Raw genomic sequence first — 27,268 nt, forward strand, 5'->3', positions numbered from 1 at the left:
AGGCTAGATTTTGGGGATATCCTTTTTTTTAAACTCATTTCATATTAAGATAATTAATTGTTTTTATTAATGGGAAAATGTGGTGAATACATGTAGACTTTGCTCTGAGTGTGCATCTCTAGAGAGGGTAATGAACTGTAGATTAGCTCTACAAAATACATGTTACACTAATTCAAAAAGATAATTGTGTGATTAGAACTTTATAGATATCAATTTGTTCAGTCTTATTTTCCTCAACTTTATGGAGTCTAATGTAAAGGTTTTAAAAAATATTTTTTCTTTCTACTGGGATTTTCTTAACTCTTTCAGTACTTAAGTGTTTAACACATGCCCAGGTAGTAGATCTAGTTCTACTAAAGTAACAATTAATTATCTAATGTCATTTTTTGCATTAGTAGCTATATCTTAGGATAACTGCTCCTTATCAAGTCATGCTAGATCCCAATATTCATCTAATCAGATCATTTAAAAATTGATGGAATTGATTGAAAGTTGAACTAGCAGCTGAGCTAAAGATAGCTGAAAACTTTTCAATCGGTTTTTGTGTGGTTAGTTTTTTTGTTTGTTTTGGTTTTTGTTTATGTGTAGGGTTTTTTCCTCAAAAATCAAATTTGGGTTGACATTACTCCATAGGTATTTCATAGTTACTTTTTCATAATTTTCATAATTACTTTTTGTTTATATAATGCATTATATAAACTACATTTTAAAAGTATTTTCAAAGTCAGAGGAAAACGCTTTCTTCTACCAACACAGACTTTTAAAATTAGTCCAAAATAATTTCAGCATTTCTCAGAAAATTTCAGTCTTGCAGATTTTTATTTCTATTCAGAAGAAAAATCATATTTTGAAATATCAAAGTTTCTGTCCTGACGAAATAGAAATGGTGAGTGTTGGATCTTTAAAGTTGTTAAGTTAGAATGTATTTGTGATTTCTTGTAACCAAAAGAGCTTCAACTGTATATGTTGCAACAAGATACAAATTTTCAATTTAGATACGTGTGAGAGTCCTTCTCTTACCAAGGGAAAAAGAAGGTATTTTGCAAAATATGCTGGCTGATCTGAGTTTGGAATTTTAACTTCAGGGAAATAAATGCTGTGTTGAAGACGTTCAGCAAAACAGGCTTTGAGTTCATCCCTGCCCTTTGGAGGAGAGGGGACTACATTTTAATGACTTTTGTAGATATTTGCAACATTGAGTGTCAATTGCCAGAACTGAGTGGCTTGATCCAGTTGCATGTGTATTGTCTATAGGGGCTGAGCTCCACAGGATCCAGAATGACTTGTTCACATATAGTGTCTAAGATTTCTTATCTGATAAGCTGAGGTTTGCTCCAGTCTTCAGAGGTAATACAAGGTGATTAAAATATATCCAGATAAGAAGTTTTGGGTTCAAGTGGCTTTTTGAGGCTCATGTTAATATACCCATCTAGATGTAATCTGATAGGTATTAGAAATCTCTCCTGTGTTAGGGCTATGGAGAATAATGGCATCCTGAAACAGCAAATAAACCACCTTTTTTAATGGAAATTGCTGGAGAGGCAAGGTAGCTGATGCATAAAGTAGATTCCATGTAACATATTCAGGTGTTGGTGTACCTTCTTAATGGTAGAACATTTTCTGCCAGGTGACCTAGTAGGAGGGATTCTGAGTTACTCTTATCTGGAAGTCATTATAGATTAATGACATTTTCTTCCTCATCCCTTTGTCCGTCTGGTCACTTGCAATTATTTGAAAATACATTTCAGAGGATGCTGCAGTCTGTGGATGTTCATGCAGTAAGAGACATAGTAAATTAGACTTACTGTGCATGTCAGTGAGCTATACAGAAAAGATCTGAACCATAGACCAGAATAGTTTGGAAAGAGTTATTATGATCTGTCAAGTCAATAATTCACATTTTAGAAAAGCCCTCGGTTCTAAATTTACAGTTTGGATTCATTTTACAACCTATCAAGCCATTAATCAGGGCTTTGTAAGGTCCCGTAATGCAGTTTTATATAATATGTATTTTTATGTTTTGACATGATGGACTGTAACATCTTAATTAAAATAATATTAAGAGGTTTACTGAATCCCACACTATCCAAGGACATCCAGAGATAGTCACTCCATTGAAAATGTACCCGGTTCTATCTTGTTATTACACAGAGAATGGGATATGTCCTGAAGCATCTTGACAGAGGCCACATTTCTTGCAACATCTATGCAAATTGGTAGAAATTAATGACAGAATTAATTTCCTTTACTTTGGCAAGTTCATATGCAATATTTACCTTACCAAAACTTGTATTGAATATTAGCTAATGTGCATTCACATGCAGTCAGGTAAGATGTGCAGCATTGAACAGAAATACAGTAAGAACAGTGGTATAGACAAAGTTGTATGTGAACCATGACATATTACCACTTATTAAGCTTTACATTATTGAATAATCTAAACCAAAATCCAGAGGTAAATATACCCAAAGTTGAGATGCACACTGTCCAAAGATCTGTATCCCAATATTTTCTTTGTATAGCAAAAATACTATGTAAGAATGAAAGATACTTGGCTATCAAAGAGGTAAGCACAGAGCTGCATGGTTTGCAGCACTCACACATGAGTGTTGCTGTGAAGACAGTCCTTAAAAGAATGAAGGGCTAATGTACAGCTGTAGTACTGGACAACAAGTGATAAAGGCAGTTTTAGAAGTGCAATTAAAAACCTTCATTTTTATTTTTCACCATAATACTTGTCATAATGCCTGTGACTGTACCTGAGGCTTCTCAGCCAGACAGATTTGTGGTCCATTATGTTTAAACATGGTACTGTCAATTCCCGGAACTATTTGGAAGGATTTTATACATTGAAAGAACTGAGGAAAAACCAAGTTGATCCAAGTTAGGGCTTTGGCTCCACCAGTGAAAATCTGAATATTGTTGTGGTTGGCATGACTCTCATTTGGATTCTGGCTCAGCCCTGGCCACACTCACTTTCTGTGCTTCTCACATTTCATACTGATGCGTATGATCAGTCTGTACTCAAGCAGTCCCACTTACTTCAAGACATACCTTTTTCAGGTTTTGTGGTATAAAACCATCCTTCACCAGACAGACAGGCAGTAGATCTGTCTGCTTCCCTACCACACAGTGCTGATTTAGGCTCACATTTAGATTTGAAGTTTGAATATTTCATCAAGCTTCATTCTGTGCTGCACATTAAAAATGACTCTGTAAGTGTTATTTGTTGTGGTGTCTTCTCCCTTTTATCATTCCGATATATTTTACCTTGCTTATTTGTTCTGCCTGTGCTCTAATCTGCTGTGGGAAGATGCTTCTTAAAAAAAACAACTCACACCCTCTTTTCTTTTTCTTCATTAATCTCTCTGTTTTGTGATGAGTGACAAGACGTTACAAGGCATCAAAGATCATTTCTTCCCTGATACTAAGCTACAGCAGTGACAAGCATGGAGGATGAATTATCTTAAAATGAAAGATCCCTTTATTGCTTAAGAGAAGGCTAGTTGCTTAAATCATTTGTGAAACCTGTACACTGCCTGCTACTTTCATAGCCATTGTCTGGCATGCAGTGCCACCAATGATAAATAGCAGTGTTACCACAGAAATTTTTATAGTAGGTGGAAAAACACTGTTTAAAGAGATGGATTTAAAAACAGATTCATTGGTGTAATACCTAGGATATCTCCAGTAGTGTCAACAGAGATGCAGTGTCTCTGCAGGAATTGTTACCCACCAAAGGCACCAAGGCATTTTGAGAATGGTGCATCTCATTGTTGACTCATGGTGACATCATTGCGACCAAAATGGAAATCATAAGATTTTAGAGGAGATGAAGCAACTAGCTCTGTCACCTACCTCTGAGAGAGACAAGATGAAGCTGCAGAATTGTTGCCTGCCCAGCCTCATCAAGGTCCTCCACTTGTTCTTATCCACCATGAGATCACTCTTTCTGCCTGCATCAGAAAAGAGAGAAATCAAATTGTCAGCATAGTTCAGGCTAGCTAAAGGTAAAGCCTTCTTGAGCAGCTCCTAAGTGATCAAGAGCTTGATCTTTAGAAAGTAAGCTTACATGGCTGATGCAGTCCCCATCCCGGTGGCAGGTGCAATGGAAGGAGCCTTGCTTGGATATGTAGAGTCCCAAATGAGATTATTCTTAGCTATTTAAATAACATGCCTAGAAAACTGATCACACTAGACTTAGGATTTGACAAGGAGGGGTCACTTTGGCACTTACAATGAAGCTTTTTAAGCCATGAGGGACTAAAGCAAACTTCATTAAACCTCTATTTTCATCATCTTGCTCATATTTGTCAATGGTGATTATAGCCCTTAATTATTGCTACTCTGTTTACCACTGGATGCAAATTATCAGCAAATGAGCTTGAGTTGCCCTGTGCTTCTCTGTTAGATCATTTATTAAGAAACATAAAAGCTTTCCAAAACAGTTAAAACGACTTGCTCCTTTGATATATGCTTCACCTAGATATCAGGAAGAGGTAAAGTGCTTACCATTGTCTTGGTTTGTAATGTTTGTCCATTTGCCTTGTTGAGCTGAGGTTTTGAAACCCAAACACAAATGCATTTTTGCATCTGTATTAAGCAGCTCAGCCTGTCTAGAGTTACAATGAGTATTGTTTTAAAGGTGCACCTGGAAACCAAGATAAAATAATCCTGTATAACCAGCAGCTTAGGGACAAAGTACTATTACGGCAAAGTTTTACTTTAAAAAAGCTTTGGTAATGACCATTGCATTCATACTCAATAAGTCCTTATTTTGTGTTTTGGTCATGGAAAAATCTAATTATACTCAATACAAAAAAACATATTTGCAGGACTCAGCAAAGTTCATTTTTATAGTTCTTGTGGACAACAGCTGCAGGCTATCAGCCTGGACCCTTGATAAATGGTTTTGACATTTCCTACAGACACCCCTCATGAAAAAGGCTTTTTATTTATTCTCAAATGTTGAATTCTGCATTATTGATCAGGTGCCATTCATTAAAGGCTGCTACTTGCTAGAGGAATTACACAGTCCCTAAGCTACACACAACATAATGAATTATTCCATTGACGAATAGCAACGTTAAAGGAATGTTAAGGTTGGATGGTTAAGCGCTCAAAAGTCAGGAAAATGGCAGTTGAGTTTGAAGATTATGGGAATTTTGCCTGAATTAAGATTGCAGAATTACAGCTAAGGGCATGTACAAAGACTACTGACAAGCACTGGATATTTGTTCTAGGGCAAGTGGTCTATTCACAAACATTGCCATTATTTATTGAAGCGTTTAACAAGGTAGCAAGCAGTGGATGAAATCATTAGTGGTAGGGGTCACTAGGCAGATGGGCATTTTGTTGGCTGTTTCTCATTGTTATAGAGTTGCATTAGTCAAGGAAGTAGGAATGTTATGCTGTATACTGCAGCTGAGGGTAAAAGAAGTTAGCGGCTCCCTGTGACACAAAAGGCAAGTTTCATTTGGCAAAGTACTGTTTCCATTTAGTTCTCACCTGGGGGCTCCTGTTTACTTTTCTTTCTGTCATTTTTGTCTGACTGTTTCTCTGATTTGGTATAACTTTTCTTCTGTTATTTAGCTAGTTTTGTTCAATACAAAAAACACAGGAAAGAATTACAGTCCTAGTATCTTGGTTCTGTGATCAGACAGACCAGGATCAGTGCTAAGCATACCGTACCACCCCCCTTGCTTGCATACCTGGATTTCTTCCCATGGGAACACAGGATGCAGTGGAGATGAGCTGCACTGTACCTGGAGTCAGATGCTGCCCAGGAACAAACACCAAAGAGAACAACACGCAGATCATTTGCACTAGCAGCACACACTTAGCTAATATGTCTTTGGATTTTTTCAAGTAAGAGCATCCTTGTAGCACCAGGGGCTGTGTTTGCTGATCCCCAGCTTTTAAGAACAAATTTGCTCAGACATAAGACTTCCTTGGATTTACTTTCCTTCAGGGGTAAGATTCACGTTGTAGTGCCTCCTAGAGGCTGCTGAAAATCCCAACACAGCATTCACTACTGGTCAGAAAGCAATTGAATGTTAGGACTGAGAAAAGCATTAAAAAAACCCAAACCAAACCAACCCCCCAAAAATCGGAGTAAGGACAAGCAACCAGAGCCTCAGCGACAGGTTCTGGAAGAGCTGAAAGAGGCAGCTTCATGTACTGTATATATCCAGGGGAGACCTTTCTGGGGCACTCCTTTCCCCACCCCCAAAAGGAGGGACAACATCCCACAAATGACACTATGAACATGCCCAAGCCCAGTAATGTCCCCAGTGGGCTGTAGATTTGATTGAGACTACAACCTAGCTCATCATCAACCTGTGGCTCTCTCCTGATAGTGTAAGTTCCCTGCAGTTTGTGTCTTGGTAGGATGCAAGTGGCACATGAACCATGCAGGTATTGGCAAAGCACAGCTCAGGGGGGACCAGTGGGATGCCAGTGCAAACCACTGCAGTGGGAGGCTCACAGGGCAGACTGTTGGGTCACTGTTGGAAATGGGATATTATAGACTTATGTGAACCTTTAGATGCATCTTGTATGGTCTTGTCTTCTTTTGTCCCAGGTACAATAAATAATCCTGTTTGTTTCAGAGGCATACAGAATCAGGCCCACCATAAAAATCTGTCCACGGATTTCTGTTAAGGCTCAACAAATGCATTTTTAGTTAGATATATTATATAGCATTACAAATGGATCTCACTAATTTTAAGTGACTGGCTGCTTGGGCTCTGTAGTTATTGTGTCTCCTTGTACCACTGCCAAAGATAGAAGCATGCAGGTAGTATTAAATACTATACAACATGAAAGAAAAAGTAAATTTAATATCATGTTTATGCCCTTGTAAACATTATAGACTGCAGTTATGAGATAAGAAAAGAAAGAACTAGCGTTCGGGTAGTGTGTTTAGGTAAAGCAAGTCTTTCCTGGCATCTTAGGTGTGATTCATTCTTATGCTTTATTTCTGCAGTTGAAAAACGAGCATAACTGTAAATATATGTCTTAATCCTGTCAGAAACATTTGCAAAACCCTGTAGGATCTTCAGGTGAAAGGTTCACTAACAATATCAATCATATAATTACTTAGATTCATGTTTTATCGTTTCCTCCTTTTTCCAGTTTCATTTTATTGATGGTTGTTCCTAACTAAAGTAAAATTCTCATCTCATATACTTGCAGGTAAATAAGGAATTATTGCTGAATTCAATGGCATTATAATGTATTAAATTTATCACTAAGGCATCTAGCTCTAATCCTTGAAGTTTCTGGTGACTGTTTCATGCAACATATGGCACCGGAGGCTGGTTATACTCCCCTTCTGGAGACTGGATTTCTCCTCTGAATAGTGAAGCATTTATTAGATATCTCACCTATATTGCCTAATATGATAATTGTACCTCCTTCCATTTATATAGCCTCTCTTTAGCAATGCAGCCCCTTGCTTTCTTTGGGATTCTTTTCCTCCCCATGAATTCCCAAATCTTTTTCCTAGTCAGTAGCATGAACCTTCCTTTTTATTTACTGGCTGTCATTACCAACTGCCACTCCAAAGCTTTACACCTTTTTTTTTGTGTGTGTTTTTTTCCACACTTATCTGCATTAAACTGCAATTTGTCACTTATTCTGGCTTGGCTTAAATAATGTAAATCCTTCTTATCTGATTGCATCGCTACTCATTATTTATGGTGGTATGCCATAGACTGTTATATGCAGACTGGGGAATCTTCTTTTGTATGTAGTCATGGGGATCATCTTTATAAATAATGGAGAAGCTTACAATTGTGATTATACATCTTCTGTGCAATACCTGTATATCCTTTGTTTCTCTAGCACTGAAAAGACATCTAAAAGACGTGCATAAGGGAAACTTTGTATTTTATCTGCATTCTTTCCATAGAAATTCTTGTTTCCTTAGACAAAAAACCAGAGAGCCTTGTTCATCTGGGAATTCCTGTTCTCCTGAGAACGTATAATGCAAAGCCCTCAGTGCCATCCTTTCCCTAATTAGGGATGAGATGACCTGCCTGCTTAAACTTAGCAAGACACATCCTATGCACCTTTTTCACAACTTCACAAAAAGGGAAACTGGGACTTTTTGAAATAATATAGAAGACATAATTATCAATGTACATGCTTGAGATATTGCTCCTGTTGATATTGCTACTGCTTTCTATCAACATCAGTCCTTGTGGCAGCTGAAGCAGTACAGTCATGTTTTGCCGGAAGGGCAGATTTTTAAGAGGAAACTTTAATGAGTGAAGCAAAGCTCTCTTCAGTGTTTCTTCACTGCAGCAGAATATGAGCATGGCCTATGAGAAAGAGCCAAGAGACTCCCCACTGCTGGCTCCCTCCTCCCCTGGGGGCTGATGGCAACCCCATGTAGGCAACAAGAATGACAGGAGCTTTGTCATCAATCACGAGAGCAGAGAAGTTCCTTGCCTCACTGGTGCTGTGAATGTGTTTGATGGGTTTGGCTGATCTGTCTGTAGGATCTGTAGCTATCAAGCCAGGTCAGAATAGAACAGAGCAACATATGGCACATCACACGCTTGGGAGGCCACTACTGCACCACCTGAGTTTCTTGTATTTAACTTAAAGGATGGAAAACATGGATAAGCTGTGCAATGTTCTGTGGCTGGGACTATGTTGTGGTTTAACCCTGGTAGGCAGCTCAGCCCCACAGAGCCACTCGCTCACTCCCTCTCAGTGCGATGTGCGAGAGAATTGGAAGGGTAAAAGTGAAAACTTGTGGATTGAAATAAAGCCAGTTTACTAGAAAGAGCAAAAGCTGCATGCACAAGCAAGCAAAACAATGAATTCATTCACTACTTTCCACCAGCAGGCAGGTGTTCAGCCATCTCCAGGAAAGCAGGGCTCCATCATGTGTAACAGTTACTTGGGAAGACAAATGCCATCACTTTATGTCCCCCCCTCTTCCTCCTTCTTTTCCCAGCTTTTATTGCTGAGCATAATGTCATATGGTATGGAATATCCCTTTAGTCAGCTGGGGCCAACTGTCCCAGCTATGTCCCCTCACAGCTTCTTGTGCACCCCCAGCCTACTCGCTGGCAGGGTGGGGTGAGAAGCAGAAAAGGCCTTGATGCTCTGTAAGCACTGCTCAGCATCCCTATGTCATCAACACTGTTTGTTTTTTACAAATCCAAAACATAGCACTATAGAAATTATGAAGAAAATTAACTGTCCCAGCAAAACCCAGTACAGACTATAAAGTAAATTAAACAGGAGCAGGAAATGTTTCTGGGCACTAGCCCTCAATCATCCATACTCCTGCATTGTTAACAAGGTCCCTGGCATGGTGTTGGGCCACTAGACTGCTCTCCCAAACAAATCCAGGCATGCTTTTTAAATTAGCATGGGCAAGGAACCAGCTTGGCAGACCATTGGATATGGCCACACCATAGTAGAAGATGAGAATTACAGGAAAGAATGCTGGCCATTTTGTGCCAGGGAACAGTTTTTGCCTTGTTTAATTTACTTTCTATCTAAAGACCCTTTTGAAAAAATTGTATTCGGAAGAAAAAAGGAAGGGAGGAAACCCTGTGCTCTAAAAGGTCACTGAAATGAAGCAAGATATCTGCTTGATTTTGGAAGGTAGAGATCTGACACCAAGGAAATGAGGAGATCTTGAAATTCATGGCAGTCAACTGTAGTTGCTACTCAGCATAGGGAAATAAATCTCACTTATCAGAGTGAGAGAACCAGAGCAAATTTTTGCAGTAGTGTGCTAGAGGCTTAAGTAAGGCATCTGCTGACTGTACCAGTAGGTGCATGCTTACATGTCCGCAGATCCACTGCAGGGAAGACAAGATTTGCCTGCTGATTCCACGTTGTTCATGCTGGGATTGTTGAAGGCTGTTTTGGTTTGTTCAGTTCTTATGAAAATGCCACTAACAGTGATGTTTAAAGATATTCCCCAAAAAAAGAGCTGAAATTTCATCCGCACACATGAGTTGAGTTAGGCTGTTGTTGACCCCATCGTAGATGCAGGTAAACCTCTGTGGATCCATGTGTAGGTATATGGAGAGTGTCAGAAGCTTGGAAAAAAATCCTCCTCCTGCTTGAGACAACATGCAAACTGCTCCAGCTATGCAGGTCTGAAATGCAGACTTCACTCAAAGCGATCAGAAGGAAGCAAAAGGAGACCCAGGAACACACAGTCTGTTTGCTGCATGTGGGGAAGCTTAGGGAAAGATTGTTTCCATGACAGGATGATCCTCATACTTTTGTTTTTTATTTTTTTAAAGAGCAGAAGAAAGTTGCAGTGCTCTATGTTAATCTAGGAAATGCTGAAGTAGCAATGTGACAGCTGAGTGGCTGGGCTGATGTACATGCTGGTTTCAGACAGTGTTGGTGCTCAGCACTGTCTTTCAACTGTACGAAACTACAGTGACAGAACTCAAAGCCACTGCTGACACAAACAAGCCAAGAGGTCACTGAGCCATGCCCTGTGGCCTGAGCATATTTCACACCAGATTTTACTGAATTTATTAATAAAGTTACATCATCCAACTGAAAAAGGTTACAGTCCTGATAAGGGCAAGTGTCTCAAAGCATATGATTGGTGTTTGTGGGTACAGTACACTCATGCTACTTCCCATTATTGCTACAAGCACAAATTAGTTTAACTGCTGTACAGGATGGGGTTGATAAGCCAGTAAAGTTTTAGCAATTACACAAGAAAGGAACAGAGGGACAGTCATAAAAAAGAGGAGACCTGCAAGCCCTAATGATATTGCTTTTCCAATTGTTTTCACTGCTTTTCCAAAACAGCAGGAGCAGTAACAACCATTTCCACAAAGAACAAGAGTGATCAGGCCCTGAGTATTTTCTAATTTGTGCTAAAGTGAAGCACTGAAGCCTATAAGAGATACCTTTGTGAAAATAGAGAAAACAATGAGGCCTGTTTATTCATGCTTCCTGACCAGTTTACACTGGCATAACTTACCCAGTTTGTCTTTTTTTTTTTTTTTTTTTTTTCCCTAGATGTGACCAGGAGACTTCCATTAAAGCAGTGTCCACTCATGCAATTCTGTATTTGTCTCATTCTAGCTCAGTCTGTTTATCTTGACCTCCTAGATTTCATGTTAGCATGATCAGTTAATCGTCTCATGATCTGTAAGAAAGATCCTTTAAAATGTTTAACAGACTGTTTCCATATTCTCTGGGCACTATAGAAAGGCTTCTAGCTTTATATGCATTGTGCAAAAGCAAGTATGTGCATAAGCATTTGGGATGTCATAGATTTTCTTGTGCTGTAGTATTTTGTGGCTGGCTACAGCAAAAATGCATGCCTGCCATCATTATTTACAACTGTAACAGTGAGAAATTGCAAAACCCACTCTTCATTAACCTCCAATAAGGCTGTTCCTGCAGCCAGTGATTGCCATTACATTGATGGAGTGCTAATACAGCTCAGTAGCCCCGGCTGGCCTGTCTTGCCTATGACTGCACCGCAGCTCCTGCCTCCCACCACTACCCACCACACGTCCATCAGAAGCTGCTCAAATGATTGATGAGAAAAGCAGCTCATAAAGGCAAGCACAGTGCCCAAAGCAACAGCTGTCTAGCCCTGTCCCTGCAGTAATTAGATAAATGAACCCCAAATGAAATCTTACAGGCAAGAGTAGAAGGAAGTGATAATATGCCCAATGTCAATCTCTGATTGCTTGTGTTGCCTCATTCCAGCCTCTGTTTGTAGTTATTTGTGTTTGATACAGATTTGACACAGTTCACCTCTCCCAACTTCCATGCTCGTTTCACTGCCAGTCCTCCAGACAGACCCCTGTGGGCACAGGAGACATAGGAGTGTCAATGGCTGGGGCTGGACTCTCTTTTCTTTTTTTTCTCTATGGCACCAGTTTTACCTTCAGAGTGTGCTCAACCTTTGTCCCTCTCCACAGAGTAAGAACGTAACAAAAAGTCCATGGTAGGTCACAAATTGAGTTTAGCTGCGGAAAATCCTGCAATTAGCAAATTCCCTCTTCAAGAAATAGTTGATGTGTATATATAGATAAAAAAGGAGAAGGCAAAGGAACGTGGGTCAGGCAGCTGAAATTGTAATAGAGCTCATTAAAAGGTCTGTGCTTATTTTTACAGTACAGAAGCATAGTGATATTACAGCAATTCCCCTGTATCTTCTTCCCATGATGCTACTGAATGGTACCCATGAAAGAACTCTTCAGTGCCAATAATTACCATTTAGAGATAAATCTATAAAAAAATGTACATATAAGTTTTTTATATATATTCAGAAAATATATATGCTTTTTTAAAAAAGTAGTGTATACAATTTAAATACACACATATGTGTAAAATAAATATATATACAAAAAACCCGAAGAAACCATGTTGAGGGAACCTAAACAGTAGAGTTCTGATTCTGCTTTCATTTGTGGCATTGCACATTGGGAGTAATGTTGTGGAATGCAATGACTGTAGAATGTGTTCAAGCACAGAACAAATCTTTGTAGGCAGGAAGTGAAATCCAGAGAAGTAAACACCGGTCCTGTTGGATTTAATAGTTGTCAAATGAAATCCTGTGAACTCAGGAGAAAATGCATTAAAAAATGTTTCTAGCTTGAGCAGAATTACGAGGTGAAGTTATATCCTAGAAAAAGGCACAATAATGATGCAGAGCAAGTGACCTTTTCTTTTATTCTCTCTCTCCACTCTTAAACTAGAGTAGTTCTTGCTGAGTTCAGCCAGATTTGCATGAGTGTAAAATTAGATCAAAATTAGGCCCAGGTTGTTTGTTTTACCGATAGCTCATGTCTCAAGAGACTGCTTTCATGTTTCCCTGTAGAAACAGTCAGAGGTGCGTCTAAGGCTGGGCGCTGCCAAGACCTGATCACTGGGATTCAAATAAGAATTTCTGGCAGACTGAGTGGTCCCATTAATCGCAAGTGGTATCTCTTAAACCCTTCAATTACAAGAGATTAGTGGGAAACTGTAGCGTTGGACTAAAGGAGTAATGACACATAGGAAGTGAAGCAGAAAACCCGCTTTCTTCTTTTTAAGGAGAAGTTCAATTTACAGTTTATTTAAATATAAATTGCAAGCATAAAGTGTTAGAGTTCTTAAACTTCACTGTTCAGTTAGTTTCAAATTAACTGTACTATATTTCTGCCTTCCCCAGAGCAGCACTGTGATCTTCAGCCTGTCTGTTCCTTAAATTGAACTGAAGTCTTTTAAGTCCGTTAAGTTCCTGTGCTATCCCCATAGCTGGGTGAGTTACGTTCGCTTGTCCTCGTGCTGCCTCCCCCATGGCGTAGATTGCTGGGGCCAGCACGGACTCTGAGCCCCTCCACACTACCCCCAGCTATAAACTGCATGAAGGACTGAAATGGCAGAGCATGAGGTTGTGGTCTCCCATCGTTTCTACTGCTGTAGCTTAGTTGATTTACTCTTGTCATAACCACTATTGGGAAATGCTTTGCATGAATCCTTGGGTTTAGGTTACATGCATAATAATGTTTAATAATGGAGTGCCTACCTAATGGCAGCCGCCAGTCCTTTGAGGCCCGGTAATGAGTGAGTGTATCAGTATGACTTGCAGTGAAACAAGCTGTGCCTCAGCCCGTTGTACAGGTGGAGAGTGTGAAACAGAGATTGCATCACTAGCTCACAATCATACTGCATCTGAGGCACAGCTGTTAGGAGGTGTCCTAGCTCCCCAATCTCAGCCTGATTCGCTGACCACAAGCCTGCCTGTCTTCTAAGAAGATGTATCAGATGTTTCAAAATCTGTTTTGGTCTGCCTAGCTTACTGTGTTGCAGTTATGTATGCAGTTCTGAATCGCAATATGTGTTTCTCAGGACTGAAGTTTGCCTGTATCTTGTCTGCTTGTTGTTTTTTTGCTGTAGTCACAGCTTCCATGGCATATAGTGGACATGTGTTTTGCACAGCCAGGATCTAATTGTCTTGTCAATGTAATGTAAGTCAGGAGTAATTTGAAAGAGTTACACTGGTATGAAACTGGCTTGGAAGAATACTCTAGTATCTACAAATTACCAGATGAGTTCAGATAATCTATTGCTACTACTTGTGTTCAGTGTCCATCATACTCATGTGCCCATCTTTATTTTTGCTAGCATGTGATTTTTGCTGAAGACTGTCACACAGAGTTGTGTGTCCTACTGTATTTGGGCCAGGGACTATGCTGCCCAGGATAAGCATTTTTATGCTTACAGCAAAAAGAATAACTTTAGACAGCCTACGAGTTAGGCACCTACATCTCAGGTAACTATTTAAGATGCCTGTGGTGGTATAGAGAAAGCAAGAAGCATTTGTGGAGTGCAACTCATCTTATCTGGAAAGCAGGTCTGTAACACAGACCACATGAATTAAGTGCTAGAAGTGCCTGTTTCTCTCTGTTGTCTACAAAGGGGTCAGACAACTGGCTTGGATGGAGACAGCTCCTGCAGGCTGGTCTAAATGGAGGTGAGAGAAATTACCCATGATAAGCTGTGCCAAGGTGCACAGACATCCTCATGCTAGCTGCAAACAAACTAGCTTCAGAGTAAGAAGTGGTCCAGCTATCCAGATACCTACATGTAATCAATATGATATTCCTCTGCCCTAACACACATGAACATGGTCTTTTCCAACCTAAATGATTCTATGATTCTGTGTAGGTGTGACACTTAGGGACACGGTTTAGTGGTGGACTTGGCAGTATCAGGTTAACGGTTGGACTCAATGATCTTATGGGTCTTTTCTAACCTAAGTGATTCTATGATTCTGTGAACCATTAAATCTCAAAACAAAAATCCCCAATGCACAGGAAATACAAAGGTTCATGGCAATAGCAGTATTTTTCTTGCAAAACGTCTATATTTGCCAGAGTTAAGGAGCCAAATGGTCAGAAACTGTATGCTGTTAGGCAACTCCTGGGACTTCTGAGTTGAGCTCTTTTTTATATAGAATCATATAATACCAGATTGGAAGGGACCTCAAGGATCATCTGGTCCAACCTTCCTTGGCAAAAGTACAGTCTAGACCAAATGGCCCAGCACCCTGTCCAGCTGAATCCTAAAAGTGTCCTATGTTGGGAAATCCACCACTTCCCTGGCGAGATTATTCCAGTGGCTGATTGTTCTCATTGTGAAAAACTTTCCTCCTTTTATAGTGGTTCATTCAGTTTATCTGATGCTAGTAAATTTTTTGGATTTCTGTTAAATTAGTCTTTTACTCCAGGGAAAGAGACACCTGATCCCTCAGTTTCACTCAGCATCACTGTAGCTGTTGGAAGTTAGGAGGATTTGCAGTATTACTTCAGTAAGAAGTGACAGGAATTAATCTGATTTTTTGTGAACAGGTTTAGATCAGGACCCAAGCCAGTGATATTATACTGTCACTAAACTGGTGTAGCTGAAGTTAAAACTGAGTGCCCATAGAGTTTGAGGCCAGAAAGAACTCTTAGACTGCCTGTATGTGAAGGGTTGTTAAATTTCATGCAGTATTCATTCTCCAAAAGCCAAAGAAACTTAGCCCCAGGGTATTTGGTTAACTCTCCTTTACACACAGGGATCAAGATCTGGAGGACATGGATTCATAGCAGCCAGAAATACACATAAACTTATAGGGAAATAGTTTTCTAAAGCACAGCAAGTGTTTTATTTAAAGTAGTTGAAGAATAGCATTTATTTTGGTTTCCAGCAGATCAGTCTAATGCTCTTGATACTGGCATCTATTTAAAAATGTGGGACACAGTACAAAAAGCCAAAGGCATCCAAAGTTGAAAATAGGAAAACAGATCAAGACTGATACTGCTCTTTGTTTTCTTGCTCCTCTAGATTCACAGTGTTGTACTCCATCCCTTCCCTGCTAACTTCACTAGTGCCTCCCTTCTGAGCTGCCAGAGACCCAGGGCTGGAATAAACATTCAGGCCTTGTCCAGTTCATGTGGACTGACCGGGGGTGTTGGCTGTCTTTGTCTCAGTAGAAATCAGCTCTGCTTAGGATTGGGTTTAGAAGAATGCCTTTGGCAAAATATTGGAAATGGCTTTTTTCAGTTAGAGGTTAGGTTTCATAAGCAGCTCAGCTGAGCAGTTGAGAAGAGAACCCATTCACACCCAAGTAGTATTTTTCTTCTTTCCCTCAACTAATTATGTAAAACTGAAATCATGTGCACAGATTTGTGACCATTTCACCATCTAATGACAACTTGTTTTCCCAGGTTAAAATACAGGGAGTCAAATTACCACTTTGACTCACAGACATATAGAGAACACATCAGAAAAATACTGAATATTCCCAATTAATTGCTGATCTTATTCCATTGTATTCAAAGGAGTTGTGTCAAAAATGAATTTGCCCAGATTTTACCTCTCAAAGCAGCTGATTTATTTCCATGTGGTATCAGTTTAGGCCAGCATGATATGAGATCTACGTACAAAGAGCACTAGTCTCAGTTAAGGCCAATAGGAGCTGCAGCCTTGTCTAACTTTTAGGACTACAGCCTCCTCCCAGGGTACTTCTGCCATTTCAACAACAGATGTGCTCCCACCCTGCGCTGAGGTGACCCTTTGTGGTCACTGCATGCCAAGCGTTAGGTGGGTTTGATGCAAGTGGCATACAATTAAAGAGCATTAAGGTAAAAGTTCCCTCTGGTTGGTGTGAAAGTCAGTCTGCTCTAGGACAAAGTGCATGCAGGTGTGGCTAGAGCTGGCAGAGAGGTGATGTTTGCCCTATAAAGTTCAGGAACTTATGTGTCTGCAGGTGGTGAATTTATGGGGAGAACCAAAGCCAGACCGATTGTCATCAGTTTTACTTACATCTAAATTCCTTACCAACTGGTAAGGATGCAGTATAACCTCATTAAATCCATGAAGATGTATTTTTGTCTTAGGAATAATGTCTTATTATGTAGCCATTTAATGACTTGTGAGCTAACATGTTTTAACAAATCTTTTATCGCTTATTACATTCCACTCCCTTGACGATAATTTCAAAATCTGACCATTAAAACAGGGCTCTTTTCACAACTCTTTGATGATGACACTTAGAACTGAGCACTTCATCTTTTTGCATTTGGTTCAGAATCGGAAAGGTGTAAATTACAGATCTGGCTTTTATGTGCTTTTATTGATCAGACCGCTTCGTAGAAACCACAGCATTTCTGATAGTTTAACAGTCTAGATTACCTTTCAACTTTCTTAATTGGGGCACTGGGGTATAGTTAATTTTCAATTTATATTGAGAGTAAGACAAGGTGATGTAATACCTCATCATTGTACTTGAGTAACATCGACACTAAAATACCAAGATGTACCTCGTAATTCTAAATACACAAGTTGCTTGTTGAAGGAAATGGAGATGAGTTCTGGCTTTATTCACTGAGTATTTTAGGCCAAATTCTGCCTATAATAATTCCTGTGTCTTTACTGACTTCCACCGAGACACTAGCTACAGCAAGCAAGTATGATTTGGTCGAGTGTAATTGGAAAGTTGATTCAACATACCAGTCTAGAGCATCCAACAGACTAATCACATGAGGTCATCTTTTTGTGTGTTTGCTGACAGGTCAAAGTCATGGTGCGCATTTCTTCCACGCTTGCCAGAGACACGTCTGAGTCCAGCTCTTTCTTAAAAGTTGACCCTCGTAAGAAGCAAATCACGTTGTATGATCCATTGGCCTGTGGAGGTCAGAATGCTTTCCAGAAAAGGGGCAACCAGGTTCCACCCAAGATGTTTGCTTTCGATGCAGTTTTCCCCCAAGATGCATCACAGGTAGGCAATGTATGATCAGAATAATCTAAACAATAGCATGCACCAGAGCCAAATTTGTTTCTGCTGCAACAGTGGTACTTTCAGCAGAGTTAGGCTGGGGCTGAATTTGGTCCACCAGTGTCATCAATAATGAAATCAGTTTATTAAATTGTATCTTGATAATTGAGTGCTTTATTTTTTATTGTAAATAATTGCTCCTAAAATTATACATGGTGCCTAGTAGGCAAATCCTCAATATCAACAAGTTATTGCATATTATAAAATCTTATTATTTGGTGTTGTGGTGGTTTGACCTTGGCTAAATGCCAGGTACCCACCAAGTCGCTCTATCACTTCCCCCCCCTTCCCCTTTTTTTTCTCAACAGGGCAAAGAGGGGAAAGAAAATAAGATAGGAAAAAAACCAACCCTTGTGGGTAAAACAAAGCAGGTTTAATATAAGCAAAGCGAAGCAAAGGTCCACATGCGGAAGCAAAAAAAAACCCCAGATTGATTCTCTACTTCCCATTAACAGGCGATGTTGGGCCTTCTCAGGAAGCAGGGCTCCAATACGCATAGTGGTTGCCCTGGAGGACCAAGGGTGTCCCCACCCTCTTCCTCCTTTTTCCCAGCTTTATACTTGAGCAGACCTCATATGGTATGGAATATCCCTTTGGTCAGTTCGGGTCAGCTGTCCTGGTTGTGTGCCCTCCCAAGATCTTGCCCACCCCGTCCCACTGGAGGGCGGGCGGGGGGGGGAGGGGGGGGAATGTCAGAAAGAGCCTTGGTGCTGTGTAAGCACTACTCAGCAGTAGCCACAACACCAGTGTGCTATCAACACCCTGCCAGCTCCCAACATAAAACACAGCACCATGAGGGCTGCTATAGGGGAAAACCAATTCCAGCTCAGCCAGACCCAGTACAGTCTCCACCCCTTATTCCATACCATTTACGTCATGCCCAGGTCCCACATAACACTCATTTACCCATTCCATAAGCTTTCTTCACTCCTCCAGATGTTCAGTGACTTTGCTCCCATCTGTCAAGATGGATGTTCAGGACAGGAGCAGTATGTTTGACTGTTGGACTCCAGCAGCGGCTAGATTTGAGTCATCATTGCACGTATCTGGTTCACTCTTCGTCGTTCCTACTTCCTCCATCACTTCTTGCAACATACAACTCACCTCACAGATTATTTTCCCCCCAAGGTTAAATGTCCTTGAAACACGGCATTGAGTGGGTGTATCACATCCCTTATTACCCACAAGCATCTGGAAAGATTGAAAGATACAGTGGACTGATGAAGACTATGTTGAGAGCATTGGACAATGGGAGATGGAAGCACTGGAATATAAATTTAACAGAAGCCACTTGGCTAATTAACACCAGAGGATCTGTTAACCGTCCTGGTCCTGCCCAAACAAAACCCCTTCATACCGTGGGAGGAGATAAGTAGTACACACAGGGAAATGGCTGGGGAAGGCAGTGTGGATTGCTCCTCCCTTGGGAAAAGGCAAGCCCACTTGTGGGATTGTTTTTGCTCAGGGACCTGGATGTACTTGGTAGGTAATGCGGGAGGATGGGGCTACTCAGTGTGTATACAGCTATCTGATCAGAACTGCAGTTCTCTAATGCAGTCCTCTTCATTAAGAAGTCAAGGATTATTTATACAGAGTTCTATTGTATAGTTTACAATAGGAGGATGGAGATTTTAGCCCACAAAGCTTTATTCATATGTATATATTCAGATTTCTTATTTTTATTAGACTTCTTTGGTTTGATGAACATGTTACCCAAATGTCATGAGGAGCATAGTAGAAGAGTAAAGTAACACTGCAACGTATAATTAGAAAATAGTACTCTAAGGCTGTTTACTCATAAACTAAACAGATCTAGGACACAGGGCCAGCTAAAGTACTGTCATATGATGGTATCATTAGGTCAATCCCTGACCTAGTTCTGGTTCATGCAGCTAGCACCTCCTAGACTAATGCCAGGATGCAGTTCAAGGGTTGGTCTGTGAAAAGGCCCTTTCTTGGCCTCTTACTATTATAGCAATTGACTAGAAATACCCATGAACTGGGTGAATTTACATTATTTATTATCAAATGCAAAGTGCTTCACATAAAAGCCTGAACGGTGAATTCTGATTTAGTTTCGCCCGCTATTGATAGACAGTTCTTGCAGCAGTGCTGTAGACCATTCAGCCTGCTTGAACCTTAAATCTAAGAATGCCCAGGGTAAATCTGTTTGTTGTACTTCTTAAAAGTACTACTTCAGTCTTCAGGATGGAAACTACTTCTGCTAAAAGCTAAGAAGCTATTGTAGAGAAAAATTAAGAAATGTCATCTAGCTAATACCAAAGAGGCTGTTTGCTCCCCTTACATTCCTACCCACCTGCTAGTGGAACTGAACTCGGTCCATAATTAGGCAAATAATAGAGTCTGTAAAAATTCCTTAGTATTTGATTGGTTTTTATTCAAAAATGTATTTTTAAACTCCCCTCAATAGGCAGTTCTAACAAACCAACCACATCCCTTTTACGGTATGTGTATTTTGTTTAACTTTGTTTAATCCCACAAAGGATATTGATGCTTCAGCAAATGAAACTTACTTGACACAGAGAAAAATTCCTGCTTCATGTGCTTACACAAGTAATGTCATTCCCATCAACAGCATAGGTCATGTGAATGAGACAAGCAGGATCAGACTTTTTGATGCTTCAACATGCTATGTGGAGCACTGATGACATCATGGCCATTTTTCAGTGAAAATACTCTATTGATTTTCCTTATTATTGTTAATGGTTTTCTTTTTTTTCTTTTTTTCTTTTTTTTTTAAATACCTGTGACAGGCTGAAGTATGTGCTGGGACTGTGGCTGAGGTGATCCAGTCTGTGGTCAATGGGGCAGATGGCTGCGTGTTCTGCTTTGGCCATGCCAAGCTTGGTTGGTATTGTTAGATTTCCCTACTCAAGCAGCAAAGTGAATATTTTTAACCCATGATTGCTAGTACATTAGATTGGGGAAAACAAACTTTTATTTGTCTGTGCATAGTAATTGTATTTGAAAGTGGTACACTGTGCATGACCTTGTACTACACCTTCACCTCTCGCTTACACATCTATTCACTTAGCAAATTGACTTAGCAAATTGTTGAACAACATGCTCTTTGAAACAGAAGTTATCTCTGAGTTGTTGCTTCATTCTGTCCCCTGAGTACTATAGCAATTTTTAGCACTGTCTTCAATTGTTAATGAATGATCCAACAGTGAATTGTTAATGATGATCCACCAGGGATCTGCAGTTTTACAAATGTGCTTGGTATTGGAGACTGTTTGCCAAAATACTGCTTTTATCAAGCTGTGTAAAGGCTGTGAGTATCCACTCAAGTACTTGGTGTTTGTGATGGTGCTATTCAAGTGCTGTGGCTGGGCACTCAAATAGTTTGATTTATACTGTGTTCCCTGATTAAACATTTCCCTTGTTACTAACCTCTTCCTGTTCTGTCTCCAACAAATCCTATTCTAATAGTTATCTGAATGTTACCAATGGATCAAAACTTGCTCCTTGCAAACGCATCAACAGCATTTCAAGTATTCATGGAAAGACAGTAAAAAGGAGAATCATCATCATTAACACACTATTCCTTCGCAATAACTGGATTTCAAGAGTAATCATACATTTTGGTCATGCTTATCTAGTAGTATTTTGAAAATACCATCTCTTTAATGAAGAGGGTTGTATTGTATCTATGCAATGATCTTCATTCTTTACTGTCTCAAAGAAACACAGATGTACATGTAAAACTTAAAAAGATAGTTCAGTTTTTCAAGTGATAAAGAAGATCAAGCTGTATCAGGCCATGATTATCTCAAATTATAGGCAATAAAAACTGGAGAATACTAAATGCTGTAATGCCACCAGCTCTGGTACAATGAATGGAACAGAGCCACTGGTCCAACTATCCATAAGGCCCCTCTTGGCCAGGCAGGAGACATGTGCATAGAAATATTTTCTTCACTGATCATTTTCCACATAGATTCAATGTAACAAATGAAACAAGGTAAAGAAGCCACAAGACCTTGCCTGAAAAAATGTATACCTTTATCATTTGGCTTATAAATTTAGGAGCTTTAGGAGACTTGTCTAAAAGCATTATATGTAGTGACACCTAAGATAGTACTCTGTGTCTGTTCTTAATCTGCAAACTTCTATAGCAGAGACAAGCCAGAGCTATAATTGCAGAGTCAAATAATAGCTAACCAGGAGAAGGTTTTGACCCAGATAAAATATTTCTTGTTGTGGACACACTTATGCACCAAATTACCACGTGTACCTGTGTTGATTTTTTTTCTGTCTGAAGTTACATCTTGGTCCTGGGACCAGATTTATGTCAATCCCAACCCCAATGTATAAAGCATAATATAGTAAACTTTGAAGAAAAATGGTATTCAAGGAATACCAGTCACAGTATCTAAAGCAGGGATTTTTAGAGACCATGGCACTCCTGCTCTGCTCATTTCTTCCCACTGTTCACCCACATCAGAGGCTGCAGTGTTGAGTAGTAGAGACCTGCAGCACCCTGCCTGGGGGATGTTAGGGGAATGCATGAGGTAATGATTTTTGAAAGCAGCTCAAGATTTCATCTGTCGGTTTTAAATGCTTTCTATTTTCCATGTATTATTTGTCTGCCTACCTATCTTTCTCCCTTGCTGACTGTCCTTATTGTAGCGAAGAAACTGTTTTCATGAGGCTGTGCAGGATAATTTCTCTTGGCAGAAGGCTGTGAAGGTCCTGGGAATGATCTTGTTATCTTTTCTCCATCCCCCCATTCCTGACAGGGAAGTCATACACCATGATCGGGAAGGATGATTCCATGCAAAACCTTGGTATAATCCCTTGTGCCATCTCCTGGCTCTTCAAGTTGATTAATGAACGCAAAGAGAAGACAGGAGCCCGCTTCTCAGTCCGAATTTCTGCAGTGGAAGTGTGGGGAAAAGAAGAAAATCTGAGAGACCTGTTGTCAGAAGTGGCTACAGGCAGCCTGCAAGATGGCCAGTCCCCAGGTGTCTACCTTTGTGAAGACCCCATTTGTGGCATGCAGGTGAATCCAAGGTTTATTTTACACTGAAGCAAGCAATGTGCCCTTTTTTTTTTTTTAGCTATTGAGATGGTTCAAATTCAGGAACTACCCAGAGCATAAAGTTTAGAGACTTGAAAGTGTTTACTTTAAAACATGCAAGAACTTTATGACCTGCAGCTGCAGGGCCATCTGCTCTCCTGGCCTAAATATTTGTACCTCTGATATAACTGATGTTGAGCAGGGCTTGTGTTTGCAATAAAATGTGAAAACATTCAGTGCAAACAAAAATGCACCAATTCTTAAAAAAAAAAAAAAAGTGTGATCTCTCTTCTGTAAAACAGCAAGCTAAAATATTTACAGTACTGCACAAATAGCTGGAGTCCATTAATATGGCTGTTTATCTCTTTATAAACTACATTATTTATAGCACTTGCATTAGCAATGTTGCAGGAAGCATTAATCGCTACTTATTAATTGCTGCCAAGAAATAAATTCCTGAGCTGGGCAAGCCAAGAATAACTCAAAGTCTTCTCAGGTTTGGAGGTTTAGCAAGAATAAGTAACTGGCTCATGTATTTCCTGGGTAACCACTGTAAAGTCTCAGCAGCCCTATTTTGCTTTCCCCTCTTGGTTTAAGGGGAAAAAAGGCCTGTTCTTTCATTTTGCTGTCTGTAAGAGAGTAAATCTGATTTTTGTGTGAGTAGATGAAGAGGGAACAAACCAGCATGATGGAGTTTGAATACATTCTTTCAACCTTAAAGGCAAAGGCTGCTTCCATTGAGAACCTGCAGTGCACTGCCTATCCAAGGATGGGGAATGGAGGGAGGAGGGAACAGGTGTACAGGGTCATGTACCCTATTTACAGCTTTAAGCATCTAGAAATCATGATTCACATCCACAAAAGTCATGAATCATGAGATTTTAAAGAACAAGTAATAAATTTTGTGTTTTATCTCTTTGTGGTTTAAGCCTTTTAGAAATACTTATATATTCCATTCTTTTCCATTCTAACCAAGGACTACAAAATTGTGTCTTAATTTTAAATAACAAAATAACAATCTCATTCTCACTTGACTCCTGGCTTTAGTGCTTTATGAAATATTTAGAGTATCACAAGAGGTCTTACTCTCTGGTATCCAGTAATGGGTGCAGTCTGGTAAATATAAGATGGGAGACTTGAGTCTTCACATTTCCCAGTTAGGGTGGTAGATGAGTCAGTTAAGATCTGAATTAGCATACATATGTTACACAACTGTGTAACAACTAGTCTCTCCTTAGAGCTTAATTCTTTACTAAGTTATTTAAGCACATAAGCGATAATAGTAAATATCCCATTATTGTTGCTTATTTTCATACAGATACAGACAGAACAGCTATATACAAAACTATTTTAGATCAGTGAAGAAAAGGTAGCTCCATGTGACACCTATGTATCTCTGCAGTGTAAAATATTGAATTAAATTGCAAGAAAAAAAACCTTTTTATGTGTGTTTACAAGCCATAGTGACATTGTGGAGTCATGTGTCCTATACCTGAATTCTCAAAATCCTCAGATGAAGGGAGGATATTATATTATAGCCATACAGATATGCAAAATCAGCAGTGTGTATAGCAAATGAGTAATCAGCATATGTCACACTGTCTGTCATTGGGCCTTTCCAAGTATGCACATTTTCTTGTTGCTTACATTAGTGAGATCAGCCCACAGACTGGTCTGCCTTCTGCTTGCCTTGTTAACTCCTTCCTGCCCCCCTCCCTATTTCTAGAGAGAGCTTAGCCTTCAACTGTGTCACCCCATCCCATACACTGCCTCGGCTTTATCCCTTCTCAGGCTGATTAATGGTCACAAAGAGAAGACAGGAGTACTGTCTTCTTTAGGAGAACATAACTTCTAGCTCTATTACATGGCAGGGGAACAAACCCTGAGAACGGGAGTTCCTCGCTGGTTTTATGCCAAACAAAACAAGTCTATCCTATGGGCTGTGAGCCAGCTCTGCGTACTGCCAAAACTAATGCCATCAGATTGCACAGTCACATGTCCCTTCCTCAGACAAACTAATCTTAAGTGACATGAAGCATGCATGCATTCGTAATGTTGTGGGGGGTTAATAATATCTGCCCTCCTACGCTGTCTATAACTTTGGAGAGATAAGAGCAGGCTGGTGACTGAGATTGAGGTTCAGCAAATGTGAATGTATGTACATTACCTGCCTTGTTCCATTTAATGGATTGCCCTGGCTCGTGAGCAGGTGCATAAGCTTCTGGTATGAAGGGTCAAGAAAAACACTGCTCTTCTGTGCTGTCACCCACATGCTATGGGGCTGAACACAAGCTCCATCCTGTTATTTCCCAGATTTACCAGTGGACTGCTCCCTTCTAACACTTTCTGAAGGGTAACACGTAGTCCTGCCCCTACTAGTCTCCACCAACTATTGAGTTTGGGATCAACAATTTGTTTTCCACAGTTTTTGTTTCTACTTCCAACCATCAGAAGGATGCAGTGATTGCCAGAGCTAGCAATGCAGAGAAAAAAAGGCAGTAAAAATAGTGAATAATTAATAAGCATAAATAGTTTAAAATTCTGGGAAAGTGAAGGATCAAATTTATGCATCTGTCCAGCCCATAGGACAACTTCCAGTTGCTGGGGTTTATGTATAACAACTGCCACCAGAGGTACCCCAAGTGAGAACCATCAAAAGCCTGGATTCAGTTGTGGGGCTCCTGAAGGGCACGGTATTGCCACTGCCAGTGTCAGAAGAGTCTCATTCCATCAGGCACCTCCTCCTTTTCTCTGCTGTCAGAAGCCAGTATGTCCACAGTGTGTATTAACTGCGGGAAGTTGTCTGGCAGTGTTGACTTCTGTGGAAGTTTCTAGGTCTTTTCTCCCTTGTGTTAACTGCAGCTTCAGAATCAGAGTGAGCTCCGCGCCCCTACGGCAGAGAAGGCTGCCTTCTTCCTTGATGCCGCCATTGCCTCACGTCGCAGCAGCCAGCGGGACTGCGACGAGGAGGATCACCGGAACTCCCACATGCTCTTCACTCTGCACATCTACCAGTACCGCATGGAGAAGAGCGGCAAAGGCGGAAGTAAGCTGTCCTCTTGCTCCCTTCTGTCTCCTTCAAGCCTGCCTGGAAACTGGCTTTAAACAGGCCTTTAAACAATATTCTTTAGTGGTGAAAATCAGCAAAATTCTCCATTCAGCATGAGGTGGGGCCATTCATACCAGCAGTCTGTTCACTTGCCTGGTAAAGACCCACCCAAGGCCATTAAAGGCCACTGGGGATTATTACCATCACTTGTCAGTTTGGTTGCCGTTGTGGAGACACTGACAGTCCTCAGCACTGTGCAGGCCTCTGTATCTAAAAAAAGAGTGCTTTTCAAATTGACTTTAATATTGTGGTGATGGGAATTCCTTGCCAGCCTGAAGTTAGCTGTTCCTCTTCAGCACCCAAATAAGGCGGTGTGTGTAAGCTGATGTTGGCAATCCATAAACTGTACCTTTTCTTGGAGATACATGATATTTTAGTTGCTGGCCCAACTACATGTGCACAAAGGACACTTGGGGTTCTTTGTAAAGGCTCTGGGCTTTTCAGATTGGCTTCCTTCCTCTCTTTGCCATAGATGCTTTCACTGTCTGTGTCTTTACTTCCGTCTCCCACTTCTAAATGAGGAAAAGATGCTTCCATGTCTATTTTTAAGTTTCTATAATGTTCAAAGGTTTCATTTGACTTGCACCATTTATATTTATTTATTATATTTATCTCCTGTTTCAAGTCTCTCAAACTGTTTGTAACTGGAGATACACAGAGGGTTTTTTTTTTAGTAAGTTCCAGTGATAAAAAATTTGTATGATATAAGAAGCACCTCCACTGAAAAAGAAAACTTTCACATTAAAATTTTTTTTTTTAAATAAACAGTTTTTACAGGAAAAATATTTGTTTGAAAGACACCAGAGACTTCTGCTTCTTTAAATTTGTGGACTTAAGCAATTCTGCAGAAATAGCATATTTCAGCTCCTGGCTCTGCATAGGTTAGTTGTAATAAGGAAGAGATTGCAAGCTATGATGTGTGGTGGGTGAACACCACTGTAGTATTAATGTTTAATGTTTGAATGCAGAAAATTTACATTGACTGTACTTATAAGAGAGAAAAACAGAAAGTTGCTCTAAATGGAGATGCAGTTTGCATGTGTTTAAGTAATAAACCCTGTGGAACTGGCAGGCAGAAATCTCAATTAACTAAAAGTTTATTAATTAACCACCCTGCGGTGAAAAGGAAGACTCTGAATGTTCAAATGGACTGGTTCATAGGAATAAAGATATCTGATTTTGAGGGAATTATTATCACAATTATTTAATTCTCCATGCTTTTTACTGCACGCAAGTACATGTGCACACAGTACTTTTCTACTATTTTCAACTGCAATAATAAAAGGGG

At 40.0% G+C, this 27,268-nt stretch overlaps 1 protein-coding gene across 1 annotated transcript in view; it reads left to right on the top strand.

Moving 5' to 3' along the window:
* KIF26B (kinesin family member 26B) overlaps window positions 1–27,268 on the top strand; it is a 313,904-nt gene that overhangs the window by 225,666 nt on the left and 60,970 nt on the right. The window contains exons 6-9 of the mRNA XM_074863268.1: window positions 17,564–17,770; window positions 20,602–20,695; window positions 22,591–22,853; window positions 25,734–25,917. Of these exons, the coding sequence (XP_074719369.1) occupies window positions 17,564–17,770; window positions 20,602–20,695; window positions 22,591–22,853; window positions 25,734–25,917 (748 nt within the window). The remainder of the gene's footprint in view (window positions 1–17,563; window positions 17,771–20,601; window positions 20,696–22,590; window positions 22,854–25,733; window positions 25,918–27,268) is intronic.

The sequence above is a fragment of the Strix uralensis genome, chromosome 3 (genome assembly GCF_047716275.1).
Source record: "Strix uralensis isolate ZFMK-TIS-50842 chromosome 3, bStrUra1, whole genome shotgun sequence".
In the NCBI taxonomy this organism is placed as follows: domain Eukaryota; kingdom Metazoa; phylum Chordata; class Aves; order Strigiformes; family Strigidae; genus Strix; species Strix uralensis.